Genomic DNA, 16318 nt, shown 5'->3' with positions numbered 1-16318 from the left:
AACAAATGTTTTCTCAATATTTCAATTTGTAAAGTAAATTGTCCTTAGGGAATTTGATTCCTTCTCATGTAATTCTTATGTTAACCCAAGTATATTCATCGTTTTAAATCAATCACAAACCAATTACCAACAGCCATCTATTGCTTTCATAAATGGCACTGGTGTCAGACAAGGATGGCTTTTTTCTGTAACCTTCAACATGCTATTTAACCCATTTCTAAACTTCAGTTTCCTCATCTGTAAAATGAGGATAATAAGGGAATCTTCCTCAAAGGACTACTGAGAGGATTAAACAGGACTCTCACATTTCTTGCCTTTTTCATTTCTAATTGTCCTTCTACTTCATTCTGCTACGACTACTATGGTCATACCCTGGACTACTCTACATCTAAAATCTCTAATTCAAACATCCCATTCTCTGATCACAACTTATCCTCCCAGGTGATTTTGCTCAGGTGCTCCATTACAAATTGTTCTTCAACCTCCTGTGAACCTCTAGTCAAGTGATTCCTCAGTTTTCTTCAGATCTATCAACCTCTTTCTTAATAAAATTATCTCCCCATCCAGCTTAGCGTGCTGGGTTTATAATTTTAGTCTCACTCTTGGAAATATCCTGAACTCCCTTGTCTCTCTGTCTTTGGGTCATACCCACATAGTAAAACCCTCACTCTGGATGAAAATGGCTTCCACTGCCTATACATGTGAAGCCAAATGCCACTGAAGAAGAAACTCACGGCTACTACCAAAACCAATTCACGATCATCAACATCAACCTGATGGTCACCTGTATCTGACAACCTTACAATGTTTCTCTTTCTCTGTATTAGGGATGATATCTAATCTCCATTGTCTTAAAATCTTGGCCACTCTTCCTGAGATCTCTCATTTTTAGCACTCTTACTTCAGAGAGAAAAGAAAAGCTATCAGATAGAAATTTCTTCAGCTTCCCATCACCAAAGCAATCAAATATCTTCATCTTCACCTATTTCTCCAGATATCTCCTGTCTTAAAATGCCTTCTCTCAACCCCATAAACCCTTCATAGCAAACTTCTTGAAAAAGTAGGCCACATTGTCTCTATTTCTTCATCTCCCATTGACTCTTCATCCACCCATATGGCTCCCACCCAATCCACTCTACTGAAAGGGCTCTGATATGAAAGCTTTCCAAACCTGGTCTCATGATCTTTTTCACTCTCCCTTATGGTCACCAATACCTATTCTTATGCCAGTGTTACTGAGCTCAGTAAATGCCTCTATTTGTCAGCTGCTCGTGGAAGAAACTCAGGAATCATTCTAGATTATTCCCACTCTTTTACCTCCTGCACCTATTCAATTGATAACCAAGGCCTTTAGTTCTACTTTTAAAATAACTCTTAAATCTGTCCACCTCCAATATGAATGTCCCGTTAAACCAGCGTCGTATTTCAAAGGCACAGCTGAAAGAGCCCCCTAGACCTGTTTTGCTTATTCAGTTTTATCTCCAAGCATTATCTATGCTGAAAACCACACTAACTCTCTTAATTCCTTGAATATGACAAGCTCTTTCTTGCTTAGCCTTCGAACATGCTATTCCTTTGATTGTCAAATTCCTATTTATTCTTCAGTTCTTAGTCTAAAAGTCACTTTCTCAAGTGTCATTTCCCTACTCTCTGGACTGTTATATGTCTCTATCACTATTGCCACAAAATTTTGCAAAAACTCTCTCATGGTGCTTTCCCTAACAGTGATTAATTAGAACATATTGTTTGGTATCTTTTTCTCTTGCTAAACTTTCAATTTAATCAAGAAAGAAACTTACTTGTTCTCCATTAGGCCTGCCATTTATCACCTTGAGTGAAATATGCACAGAACAAATGAATAATGCTAAAGAGTTTGAAAGTTATCTGTAGTCAGTGACTCAAAGGTTAATATGCCCAAGAATAAAGAAATAATTGTGAGAGAACCAAGATGGCGGCATAGGTAAACACCTGTACTTGCTGCCTCTCACAACCACATCAAAACTACAACTGAAGACAAAACAAATATCATCCAGAACCATGGGAAAGCTGGCTGAGTGGAAGTTCTCCAACTAGAAGGAAAGGAAAAAGCACACTGAGACTGGTAGAAGGGGTGGAGGTGTGGAGGCACGTGTGAAACCAGCTGGCAACGGGGTGCGCTGTAGTTGTTTTCAATCGGGAGGGACATACAAGCTCCCGATTGCTCTGAACTCCAGTTCCCGGCGAGACCCTGGGGACCCAGACTCATACAGGGAGAAACTGGACTGTCTAGCATCGGGATAGGAACGCGAGGGCGACTTTCTCTCAGAGGTGCTTGCAGAGATCATTGTTCCTGCATGGGGGCACGGGATGCAGAGACACGGAGATGCAGGAACCTCCCCGGTGCAAGGCTGACTGGCAGCCATTGCTGTTTGCTTGCCCTGGTGATTCCCTGAGACCCTGCCCCACCCAATTTACAACCCCACCCAAGCTGTGCGCAGTGGCTTTTGCATATGAATGGCCTGTTCTTTCGCAGCCTAACCTAACAAACTGCAGCTGGGTCAGAGAGCTCCAAAACTTCCAATAGAAGTCCCAAGGCTCCACAGCAGCAGCCTGCCTTGATTCACAGCTGCGCCTCATCTGGGCACTTCCAAACCCCAAACAAAGGAGGAATCTGCAGATCTCTCTGTAGCTCCTGCGGGGTGGCCTCAGGCAGTGGCTGACTTTGCACCTCCTTGGAGATCCAAGAGCCAGTGTACCCAGTGGTCAGTGTGAGACTATACCAGATTACAACTCTTCACATCCATAAGCGACACACTCAAGGGGCAGACTCAGTGAGCACCAAAGCCTCACTGAAGCAAGTCCTGCCACATAAGGGTGTCTCCAGCACAGCAGTTCTCCCCTTATAGACATAGCTGGTCCTCACAGTCAATTGGCCTGGAGATCAATTCCTCCCAGTAATACCAACAGCAATCAAGGCTTAATTAACTGTGAACACAGCCCACAAAGGGGTGCACTAAGAGTGTCCACCTCAGGTGATTGTGGAGGCTGAGCCACTGGACCCTATAGGACACCTACCACACAAGGCCCCTCTATTAACACAGGGAAGCAGCCAAAATGTGGAGACAAAGAAACATGTCACAAATGAAAGAAATGGAGGAAAGCAAACTACTGGATACAGAGTTCAAAACCACGGTTATAAGGTTACCCAAGAATCTTCTAGAAACATCTGAGAAATTTAGTGAGACCCTCAAGGATATGAAAAAGGACCAACTAGAAATTAAGCATACACTGAGTGAAATAAAGAATAACGGACAGAGATCCAAAGGCAGACTAGAGGGTCTCAAGAATCAAGTCAAAGATTTGAAATATGAAGAAGCAAAAAACACCCAACCCGAAAAGCAAAAAGAATCCAAAAATATGAAGATAGTGTAAGGAGCCTAGGGGACAACTTCAAGCGTACCAACATCTGAATTATGGGGGTGCCAGAAGAAGAGAGAGAGAGCAAGATATTGAAAACCTATTTGAAGAAATAATGACAGAAAACTTCCCCTACCTGGTGAAAGAAATAGACTTACAAGTCCAGGAAGCGCAGAGAACCCCAAACAAAAGGAATCCAAAGAGGACCACACCAAGACACATCATAATTAAAATGCCAAGAGCAAAAGACAAAGAGAGAATCTTAAAAGCAGCAAGAGAAAAACAGTTACCTACAAGGGAGTACCCATACGACTGTCAGCTGATTTCTCAACAGAAACTATGCAGGCCAGAAGGGAGTGGCAAGAAATATTCAAAGTGATGAATAGCAAGAACCTACAACCAAGATTACTCTACCCAGCAAAGCTATCATTTAGAATTGAAGGTCAGATAAAGAGCTTTACAGATAAGAAAAAAACTAAAGGAGTTCATCACCACCAAACCAGTATTATATGAAATGCTGAAGGGTATTCTTTAAGAAGAGGAAGAAGAAGAAAAGGGTAAAGATAAAAATTATGAACAACAAAGTGACAACAAATACATATCTATCAACAAGTGAATCTAAAAATCAAGTGAATAAAAAATCTGATGAACAGAATAAACTAGTGAATATAATAGAATCAGGGGCATAGGAAAGGGAGTGGACTGACAATTCTTGGGGGGAAGTGGGTGTGGGGGGTGCAGGAAGAGATTGGACAAAAATTTTATACCTATAGATGGACGAGGACAGTGGTGGGAATAAGGGCATGGGGTGGGGTGGGAACTGGGTGGATGGGAGCTATGGGGGGAAAAAGAGGAACAACTGTAATAATCTGAACAATGAAGATAAAAAAAGAAATGATTGTATTCTATATAGTTATTCATAAATTTATTCTAAAGCATTTTTTAGGTGTTAACTTTTTAGCAGGCATCATGCTATGAACTAGTTATATTAACTTGAATAAAATACAATCCTTGTACCCCTGAGGAGCTCAAATCATAATGAAGGATACAGACGTGTAAACAGAAGGATACCATGTTAAATGAAGAGGTAAATACAAAAGAGTAAATAGATAACTTTATACAGGGGGTGAAGTTAAGAAAGCACTTACAGCCAAAGAGATTATTATTTGAGTAGTGAGTGGAGTTTGCCATGTGGAAGAAGAGAGAAGACATTTCCAAAAGAGAAAAGGGGTTGAAATAAGTTTGGGCTATTGAGAGAACACAGGAGTTAGAACATACGAGAAAAATCAGTTTCCTGATCAGAGTATCTTAGTATGAGTACTGGAATTAACCTAACTTTACAGTAAACTGTGATAGAAATCAGACTCAAATTTCAATCATAAAGAACCATAAGAGCTGATTACAAGAGGGAATTTAAATAGCTGGAATTATTTTGATAAGTCCTAACATAGTTACTCTTTTCTCTTTGAGCCATGATTTCCTTATCCATTAAATTTGATTAGATGAGATACTATCTTAAATGTCTTCCAGTTTTAACATTGTTTGATTTTATATTTTTAAAGGTATTAAGATAACCTACCTTCTGCAAATGTTACTGTCACAGTCTCTCTGAGAATATTCCCACTGTCTGTAGTCCACTGAAGCTAAAAAGGGAACATTCACTTCAGTAGAATATTAAAAAATATTTTAAAACAGCAATACAACTGTCATATTCCGTCAGAGTATAATTATGTTTTATTCTGTAATTACTCTTTTCACTTGTTTATATTCTCAAAGCACAAGTATACTTCACTAACTAAATGCATTAGCTTCCCAAATTCAGATAGCAAGACTTTGGTTAGAAAGTGTAGGTGGCAAAGACCATTGCTAACCAAATCTGTTTTCATTCCTGAATTTGGGATAAAGAATAATTAAGAGTTTTGAATAGCAAAGACTAATAGCTCTAGCTTTAAAAAAATATCTAAATCTATTAATCTATTCAGTTACTGAATTTGGATAGTAAAAATGTGGAGAACAAAGAATATTGTTGCTGATATTTTAATGCCATAATCACTACCTGCATTACAATAACTAGTTTCTGGGTAATTATATTAATCTCTTCAGAGCAGGAAAAATTTTTATAGAAATTACCAATATTCAGAGGGAAACTATCACAGTATGAAGTAACATTAACCCTTTTCAGTCCAACGTCGAGGCTGACTCGACAGACCAGGTGCTAGGAGCAGGTCCAACGTCGAGGCTGACTCGACAGACCAGGTGCTAGGAGCAGGTCCAATGTCTAGGCTGAGATCGACACCGCAAACAGGTTCAACATTCAATCCTGTCAATTAATTTGAACCAGACTATTTGAATTCCAAAAATAAAATTGGACCGCAAAGGGTTAATATCCATAGGTGGAATATAGAACATTATTACTTTGTTTATTCAAGTGTGAACTATTCTATTTAAATTTACCCATCTACTTAAAAAGGGGAAAATATACACAGCATGTAATCAATAACTGTCTGTTGAATGAATAAGGTATACTTTTTAGAGATAAACTATGCTGATTTTTAAATAAAGATTACTATTATTATTATTATAGACAGAGTTGGATATTCAGTGGTTTTTCTTCTTGTGAAAGCAAAAAACAGATTTAGTTAAATCATCACTTAAGAGTTCCCAGTATTTACGTTTTAAGAAAAATACCCCTATTTTCTCTTATATCATAGTTACTTACATGGCCTAATTGCAATCATCCCTATTAGTCCAAATAGTAATGGAGGCTGAGAAAGATTATGTAATAAAACAAGGAATTACAGTTGTAATCATACCGTTGCTGGAATAATCTCTGAGTTAGATACATTATCTCCATTTCTCAAGGATTTCTGTACTTCATGGATGTGATTTTTTATATCATTTACAGTTGGAAAAAAGGATAAATTATGTCTTTCAGGTACCTCATCAGATTTGAACAGTTCTCTTTCCACAAATTTTCTGTAGATAATATAAAATAGAATAAAACATAATCTAGTGATTTACTTTAGATCACATGAGATAAGGTTCTCTTTTTAGCATAAACTAGTATAAAACATGGCTTATAGCTTTATAAGTACTTTAACTTTTTCCATTTTCATTTCCCTACCTTAAATCATAGAATTCATGTGATTAAAGAAATGTAATATTTACATTGGTTAAACAACTGTATATCTTAGAGTGAGCTTTACATTTTTATGATTTAAAGGAATCACTATTTTCAATTTAAGGATGTTTTTGAATGCCTACTAGGTCAGGCACTGCACTGAACACTTCACATCAAGTATCTACTCAAACCCTTAATATAATCCTTTGCATTCCCACTTTATGGATAAGGAAACTGATAGGTTGCAGAAGTTAAGTAAACTGCCCCAAATTGTACACTTACCTAATAAGTAAGAGAGCTTGGGCTCTCACTCAGATTATTGGTATAAATATCATGTTATGCTGCTTCTAAAAGGCATCAATTAATATCATATAAAATATGATCTGCTTGCATTTTACAAGTAGACAAAACAGAAGATAGAAACAGAAGGCAGTACTGTCATATAATTATATAAAAATAGATACATAAAAGAAATTAATACATAAATTTTGTGCATTACATTAGGTAGACCATATTGCAGAGGTGTATTATACCTCTGTCCTTAAAATTCAGTTTTAGTAAATAGTGAATGGCTTTACCAAGTTCTGGTTCTAGTCTAACAATGCCTCAATGAAAATAAATATAAAAAGCCTAAGAAATCTGCTAAATAATAAAGTAATGTATTAACTAAGGAATAATCCTAGAAAATACTCATTAGGTTATTCAGATCAGACTACACAACAACGACTACAAACAGGTCAATTAAGTACAAGAAATCATGGCAAAGAGTACAGGCTGTAGATTCAGACCTAAGTTGCAGTTCTGCCTCTATCTCTTAAGCTAGTTATTTAACCATTTTCTCATCTGCAGAACGAGGAAAAATATACCAATTTTATAGTAGTAAGAATAAACGAGAACATGCATGTCATGTACATAGCATAACACCTGGCACACACATGGTAAGTGCCACATGACAATAATAGTTACTAGTAATTATTATATCCTGAGTATCAATAAAATTAGATCAGAGTGCTACATATAAAATTTCATTAGACAAAGAATTGTCCATATTCTTCTGCTGTAATAAAATATATTTCAAATACCTTAAAATAAGTACCTTGACCTAGAGGTTTTAAAATCTTTGGTTCTATACTTAAATGTTACACTCAAAACCATAAAAATCCTACAAGAAAACATAGTCAGTAAAATCTAGTATCTTTCTTATAGCAGTATTTTTTTCTGATCTATCCCCTCAGGCAAGGAAAAATAAAAATACAAAATAAACAAATGAGATTAAATCAACTAAAATGTTTTTGCACAGTAAAGGTAACCATCAATAAAATGAAAAGACAACTCACTGAATGGGAGAACACATTCGCCAGTACATCTGATTAGGGGTTAATGACAAAATTTATAAAGATCTTATAAAACTCATCATCAAAAAAACAAATAATCCAAATAAAAAATGGGCAAATGACCTGAATAGATACTTCTTCAAAGCAGACATACCGATGGCCAATAGACAAGTGAAAAGATGCTCAATGTCACTAATTATCAGAGAAATGCAAATTAAAACCACAATTAGATATCACCTCACACCTACCAGAATGGCTAACATCAATAAGTTAATAAATAACAAGTATTGGCTGGTATGCTGAGAAAGGGGAACCCTCGTGCACTGTTGGAGGGAATGCAGATTGGTGAAGCCACTGTGGAAAGCACTCTAATGGCATATTTACTGAAAATTTCTATAATATTAAGTGTATTACTTAAAGCAACAAACAAAAATGAAAAACATATTCGAGCAATTTGTTTCTACTGTACCTTAGATGTTTCCTTACTGCATACACTTGTTCTATTCCTTGTGATACTAATTCTTGAATCTTATGTGCTACTTGAGGATGTAGACGTGAGGGTAATGTACAATTCTCATCCCTAATTGCAGTTTCCTCTTCTTCCAGAGAGGACACAGGAAAAGGGGGAGGTGACAAAGGGAGGGAGGGAGTCTCCAATTCGTGATACTGATGAGCTTGCTGTGTAGGTAACTGTACATACCACCTGACAAGAGAAAATATTTAAAATTATATTACTAGACAAAGGCAAGAATCGTAATTACATCTGGTAATACTTATCAAGAGAAGGAATAATCCTTTATGAAAAAATTATATATTATTATATCATATTAAACATAAATTTAAATTGCCCTCTGCTTAACTTTTCTAAGATTGGCTTTAAACCCAATTACATAAAAATCTTTTTTTTTTTTTTAACAGACTTTTTACTATGGCCCTAAAGTTAAGGAAAGTACAGGATTTAAATATATATGAAAATGGTATTTTAAATCTTCTATTAAGTAAATTTCACCTCAAAATAATGAGACTTTTTATAACATCATCTTTTGAATTGTGTACTTTTCCACTCATCTACCATTTTGTCCCCAGATTACAACCCCTGTGTTGCACCTATTATCCTTCCAACCAAAAAGTGGACACAAGATTGAGCTATGTGGGAGAACTGTCTCTGACAGGAGCTCAACAAACTGCCTGTACAGCATTCCAGCTCCTGTTACCCAATGAATAAGACTAAAAGGTCACTCATACAATAGTGCAGTGCACAAAACAAAAGAAAATGAAACGATCTGGTAGGATACTGTTTTAATTGATATATCTGTACAAAATGTTTGCAATGACTGATATTGCATAAAATGGAGCCTACTTAATTAAAAGTTATATGCAATGCTCTCCAAACTGAAAGATCTAATTATTGAGTCTATTTATTTTTCATACATCTGAAAGTTTTTTTAAAGATCATACAAAAACTATGACCCATACCCTTGACCCCATTATACAACTGCAAATTCTAGACTGACACATAAAAGAAAACTAATATTTCTTCTTATTTAAGACCTTAGGGAGCCAAATATGAGGGCAGAAGATGAGTTTACTTTGGGTGGTAAGCACATAGTGTAATATACATATCAAGTATCACAGAAAACTCCACTTGAAATCTATATAATTATATTAACCAATGTCACACAATAAATTTACTAAAAAATTAAACTTAAAAAATTTTAAAACCTTAGTATAAAAGATATAAAACAGAATTTTAGGGCTTAGGATTCATTTCTGGCTGCTACAAGTAATCAAACATGGGTTAAAAAAATATTCAAGTAACTACAAGTTTGGTTCCTAGTAAGTATCTAAAACAAAGTACTAAATACAGTATATAGTGAAATGTGTTGCTAAAAATGTATTTGTCATTTTGGAAAAAAACTTCCTTATGGTATACAGAATTGTTTGGTCAAATTTAGCCATGATATCTGGCTGATAAACTCAATGGCTTATACCAGGGGTGGGGAACGTATGGCCTGCGAGCCATAAAAGGCCCACGAAATCATTTGGTCTGGCCCTGCCAAGACATTAGGGGTGAGTTAATTAAATGTTTGACCAAATATAGCAGGCTAATTTTTTTCTTTGTTTTTCTTTTTTAAAATTTATCTTTATTGTTGAAAGTATTACATATGTCCCCTTTGTTTGTTCATGTTTCTTCCCCATTGATCGCCTCCACCCCACCCTCACCCCGTCCCAAGCCTTCACCACTCTATTGTCTGTATCCATGGGCTGTGCATATATGCATATACTAGTAAATTCCCTAGCAGGCTAATTTTTAAGTTGAAAATTTTGTATGGCCTGCAAATGATATTATAAATATCCAAATGACTTTTAGCAGAAAAAAGGTTCCCCACCTCTGGCTTATACAGTGTCAAATCATTTTAGTACTTAGGGAACTACTAGTGAGGCATCCACCTTATAAAAACCGTTAATAAAATAACTGGAAACCGTAATTATTATTTCTCTTACAGAAGGAATTCTTGCAAATGGAGCTAATTTATAAAATAAAATAACGTCATATAAATGTCATACCTAAAAACACCACCAGCATCTACCAAGTTCTTCTTTAGCATGTTAAAGGCTTTCTCTTGCTCCATTCGTATTATTTTCTTATCAATTTTGGGGTCTGTAGGAACTCTATATTCAGGAAACTTTTGTACCTTTTTAATGTAAATTCTTTTTATAAGAAAAAAGAGAATTTTTTTATTATATTGAAATCTCAAGAAAACCTAATTTATCAACCAGAAGTTTATTTGAAGCATTGAAATTTAGAAAAAATTCAATTATTCTAGAAAGCGTTCAGAGGATTATGTGAAAGGCATGCTATATTCTCAGTGCTTCATAATACTTAGCAAATTAACAATAATCATAATTTCAGTAAAAATACCTAAATACTTCTGGATATTAGTTGTTGTTTTTTGTGTGTTTTTTTCTGGATTTGCCACTTCTTCATTCTCCTGGAAGCCATCATTACCTCATACCAGGATTACTTTACTAGTCTCCTTCTGGCCTCTGGACATCCAGTCTTTCATTACTTAAATCCACTTGATACATCAATGCCACAATAATTCTTCACATTTGCACTTCTCTACTAAAGAATCTATCTGCTCTTTAATGAAATAAAATTTCTTAGCAGCATTCAGGGCATTCCATATGATTCTAGCTTTTTACCTAGTCTTTTTAAATATATATAGATTTTTATTGATTTCAGAGAGGAAGGGAGAGGGGGAGAAACATTAATGATGAGAATCATTGACCAGCTGCCTCCTGCACAACCCCTACTGGGGATCAAGCCCACAACCCATGCATGTGCCCTTGACTGGAATTGAACCCGGGACCCTTCAGTCTGCAGGCTGACATTCTATCCAGTGAGCCAAACCAGGTAAGGCACTTTTTACCTAATCTTACTTTCAATTACCTCAAATATAAAATTGCTTTTCCTATGAAGGTTATATCATCTCAATGGAGAAATCATCCTTCTTCCTCTAATACTAATACCAAATATACAATCATGCCTATCTTTATTTATATAGTCTTCCTAGCCTACAATTTATTTCCTTTAACTCTCTACCTATCCAAATTCAATCTAAACCTCAGCATCCAGGCTTTCCATACATTCTGTCCTATTAATGTGTTTGCATGGTTATATTCTCTCTCTGAAGATAGTTAGCTAATCCATACGATACACTATTATGTTCTCTAAAAGTGTTGTTTACTGATCTACTCCAACAACATTTTAAGTTCTACATGATTAAGGAAAATCTTATACTTGTTTTACTCTCCCTACTTCCCATGGCACCTAAATGTAGTTGCTGGGCACAGAGTAGATATTCAGGAAGTACTTATAAAAAAATAGAGAATAAAATTATTTCTTCACTTATAAAAATTTTTCTACCAAGTTACATGTAAAGTTTTAGATCTATTACCCTATGCAAAAATCAGCTGAAAATTTACAAGTCTAATTAAATAAATGATAAATTAAGTAAATGATAAATTAAGTAAATAGTCTATAAGTAGACTATTATATGGCTATTAAAAAGAAGGAGCCATGAAACTAATATGTTATATGTCAATTATATCTCAATTTTAAAAGTAACCTTAAAAATGTTTTTAAAGAAATAACCAGTGCTTTTATATACAGTTATGACAGCTTTCGGATATATTTGGAATGAAGAAAAGCAAAGTGTATAGTAGTATATATCATTACATTCAAACTAGTCTGAAGCATAATAGCTGTCTAGTAAACAATCACAATGGGCATTCAGAATGAAAATAAATCAGTGTGAATTTATAGAAGGAAAGAAGGTACACTCCTACCGAACTTTAAAAAAAGAAAATATTAGTAAGCTTTACTGAGATATTTAACATTTATGAGAGTAAAGTCGTATACAGCAATACGACTTATTAAAATAAAGTGTACACACACACATATACACATATATGTATATGAGAGTAAATGAGAATATATATGCATATGAATATACACACACACACACACACATATATTCATATACACAGAATAACTTTGGAAGGTTATTCAAGAAACTGGTAAGAGTTGCTGCTTTAAAGAGGGACAAGGGAGCAAGGATAAGAAGAAAATCAGATTTCACTGTATATTTTTTGGAGCTGCTAAAACTTTAAAAAGTGAATATTAGCTACTCAAAAATAAGTACTTAATAAGAAAGAAATGAAAGCTTACCGGGCTGGACAAGTGGCTTTGTAGAGGTGACAAGGCCTGCTTTCCTGCTCATTGATCTTTTTTAACTGGAAACCTCTTCTCCTTGGCCCATACTGACACTCCATTACCACGGCTCTACTCCCTGTGGGCCAAGACCAACTATTGATATTATATCAAGTATCTATCCATTCTGGGTACTAGATTGAAAATAACTTGGTGGTGGCTATATCAAAATCTATACTTTATTATACAACTTCAAGGAAAGAATACAGCAATATGACTTATTAAAATAAAGTGTACAAATAAATTTAAAAGTTGATTGTAATATTGAGCAAACGTACCACATTATGTTAAGTAAATGAGTATTACATTTACTGAATGTCAACTGGTATTTACAACATACATGATTTTAATAAAATTTACTATTTTATAAATAGAAATTAGCACATGCTGTATTTGTGAATAAATAATGTCATTTAAAATTATATTTCCTTTTGTAATTACTTATTTCCTTTTTTCTATTTTGGGCTGTTATAATAATGTAATAACCAGTCACTAAGATGACCCCCAGTGATCCCTGCCTCCTAGTTCTCATGTCCTTGTGTGATTCCCTTCCCTTGAGCATGGGCTAGACTTACTAACTTCCAATGAACATAGCTGAATTGACAGGACATTATTTCTTATATTAGGTTATTTAAAAAGTCTGTGACTTCCGTCTTGAGTACTCTCTTGCTTGGATTGCTCTCTCTGGGAAAAATCAGCGTCACGTAGCGAGGCAGCTCTATGTAGAGACTCTTGTGGCAAGGAATAAGGTCTGCTACCAGCTGCATGTGTGAGCTTGGAAGCAGATTCCCCCCCACCCCCCCACCCCCCGGCACACATGAGATGATTGCAGCTCCAGCCCACACCTTCACTGCAGGCTTGTGAGAGAACCTAAAACAGAACCACCTGCTTAGCCATCCTTGGACGGCTGACCCCCAGAAACTGTGAGGTAAATGCTTGTTGTTTTCAGCCTCAAGTGTGGGGTACTTTGTTACACAGTAATAGATAATACAAATAAGTAGATGTAAAAACTATACAGTTAAGATTTTAAGTTGAATATCCTATTCTAGGGTACAGCAAACTTCTAAAATATAAAAACAAAAATGCAAATCATAAATTAAAATGTTGATAAAGCTGACATTAAAATATAAAACCTGTATTTAAAAGGCACTGTAAAGGTAAAGTAAAAACAACAGTTTGAAAAATAGTATTTTATAAGGCACACAACAAAAGATTAAAATGCAGAATATGAAGAACCATAAATAATTTTTTTAAATAAAGAAACAACCAAACAGAAAAATGGGCAAAGGCTAAGAACAGGCAATTCAGAAAGAAAAAGGATATCAAACTAACAAACAAAAAGATGTTCAACTTCACTAGTAAAGAGGGAAATACAAATTGAAACAATAGTAAAATACTATCTCACATTCCTCAAATGGCAAAAATTTTTAAAAATTGATAATAATCTAAAAAAATTGACTACACTGATCAAGTTAACATCACTAAAAGGCGTCACACATAGGTAGCAATAAGGAGGCAGAACTTATGAAGTATTCTTGCAAAAAATACTTCTATGAAAACTGAATCTTCACTTAATTAAGCCTCTAAATCTAACAGTTTATAGGAAGTAGAGGAGATAAAAGGACATGTTAAATTACACCAGAGATAGAACCAGCAAAATCCAGAATATGGCAAACTCTACAGAACAAACTATCTGAGGGGAAACAGGACAGAAACTTTTAGATAAAAATAAATGTAAGATATATTTTAACCAAATATAATCTTTGACCTCTGTTTGGATATGAATTTGAACAAACCTATGGAGAAAATAATTGAGATAAATGGAAGAATGGGAACACTGGACATTTTATGACATTAAGAAATTACTGGTAATTCTTTTAAAGCATGATAATGGGATTCTCCATATATATATATATATATATATATATATATATATATATACACACACACACACACACACACACACACATATATACATACATATATACACTAGAGGCCCGATGCATGAAATTTGTGCAAGAGTAGGCCCTCGCAGCCCCGGCTTTGTCTGGAAGGTTGTCTGGAAAGTTGTTCTGCTGTTCAGCCATCCAGTCTAATTAGCATATTAGCTCTTTATTATATAGGATATATACTATATATACATATACATATAGAGAGAGAGAGAGAGAAAGAGAGGAAGAGTCCTTATCTTTTAGAGACATATATTTTAGTATATACTATATACTTAGTAATTGTATATGAAATGACATGAATTTGCTGTAAAATTATCTTGGGAGTGGGGAATGAGGCAGTTGGGATATAGATAAGACAATATTGATAACATGCTGATAGTTGTTGAAACTGGATGATGGATACATGGAATCATGACATTTCATATATTATTAACTCTACTTTGATAGACATGAAAATTTTCATAATGTAAATATTTTTTAAAGAATAACAATGTGCCAAAACCGGTTTGGCTCAGTGGATAGAGCGTTGGCCTGTGGACTGAAAGGTTCCAGGTTCGATTCCGGTCAAGGGCATGTACCTGGGTTGCAGGCACATCCCCAGTAGGAGATGTGCAGGAGGCAGCTGATCGATGTTTCTCTCTCATTGATGTTTCTAACTCTCTATCTCTCTCCCTTCCTCTCTGTAAAAAATCAATAAAATATATTAAAAAAATAAAAAGAATAACAATGCTAAATCATAGAGTGAATGTGGGAAAAGGAAATTTTCCTACATTGCTGAAAGGAGAAAAAATTGGTACAGGTCATCAATGCTTTGTGTATGTTTCTGAATCTAAAAAGCTCAAAAAATAAAATTTTTTGGAACCCATTTACTTACAAAATCTGACCTGAACTTTATGAAGCGATTTGTTGTCTTGATTTCTTCCTTAGTGTGACTATCCATAAAATATTACTGTTTGATTATGTGTTACTACTGGCCCGGTGCACGAATTCGTGTACATTGAAAGGAAATTAATTAGAAGAAATATTTTAATATCGCTATTTGCCATTTCTCTATAATAGAAGTGTCAACCAAATTTACCATCGACAATGACAGATGGAAACATATGCGTGCGATTGGCACCAGCAAGAACTTTATATGTATCATGCATGCACGAGTCAACTTAGCCTTTTATATATATACAATAAACTTGCTTAATTAGACCTGCCTTCTGATTTAGCTAAACTTTTTCCAGCCCAGTAAAGCACCACAACTTCTCTTTCAGGTAATTGTCAGCAACACAGCAGTAAATATCAACACAAAGCAGACTGTTATTGTAGATCACACAAAGAGAACAAAGGGTGAAATATTTAACTGCAGCAGCGTTTGACTATATTCTGTGCAGTGAGAAAACCTGAAGTCATTTTCAAGGTCCACCATTTCTCTTCAGGTGGGTCAAGTTTCTAAGCTTTCTAAATCTCTGTTTGCTGGCTAATGAAAAGAGAATAGGATTCTACCAAGTCTCCTATCTACCTACTCCAGGACTTCTGTGAGGATCAAATGAGATGAGGCACAGGAAAATGCTTCACAGGCATTTGGTTAAAGTGTACTGACTATGAAGCAAGTCATGTTCCTGGGCTGAAGAAACTCCAAGGAGGCTAGTAGTCACTAGGGAGAGGAAGCTGGTCGTTGCTACATGATGTCATTACCTGGCGCCCACAGCGACTGTTTCTGGGCTGGGCTGGGCTGCGTGGGGTCTCA

At 35.3% G+C, this 16318-nt stretch overlaps 1 protein-coding gene across 1 annotated transcript in view; it reads right to left on the bottom strand.

Moving 5' to 3' along the window:
• The window catches only part of CARF (calcium responsive transcription factor), a 47473-nt gene that overhangs the window by 12714 nt on the left and 18441 nt on the right, over positions 1–16318 (bottom strand). The window contains 5 exon segments of the mRNA XM_036319547.1: positions 4976–5039; positions 6210–6372; positions 8321–8554; positions 10420–10563; positions 12587–12707. Coding sequence (XP_036175440.1) covers positions 4976–5039; positions 6210–6372; positions 8321–8554; positions 10420–10563; positions 12587–12707 — 726 coding nt within the window.

The sequence above is a fragment of the Myotis myotis genome, unplaced genomic scaffold (genome assembly GCF_014108235.1).
Source record: "Myotis myotis isolate mMyoMyo1 unplaced genomic scaffold, mMyoMyo1.p scaffold_m19_p_8, whole genome shotgun sequence".
NCBI classification, from domain to species: Eukaryota; Metazoa; Chordata; class Mammalia; order Chiroptera; family Vespertilionidae; genus Myotis; species Myotis myotis.
Note: the sequence above shows the minus strand (reverse complement) of the source record. Positions and strands in the feature narration are given on the sequence as shown.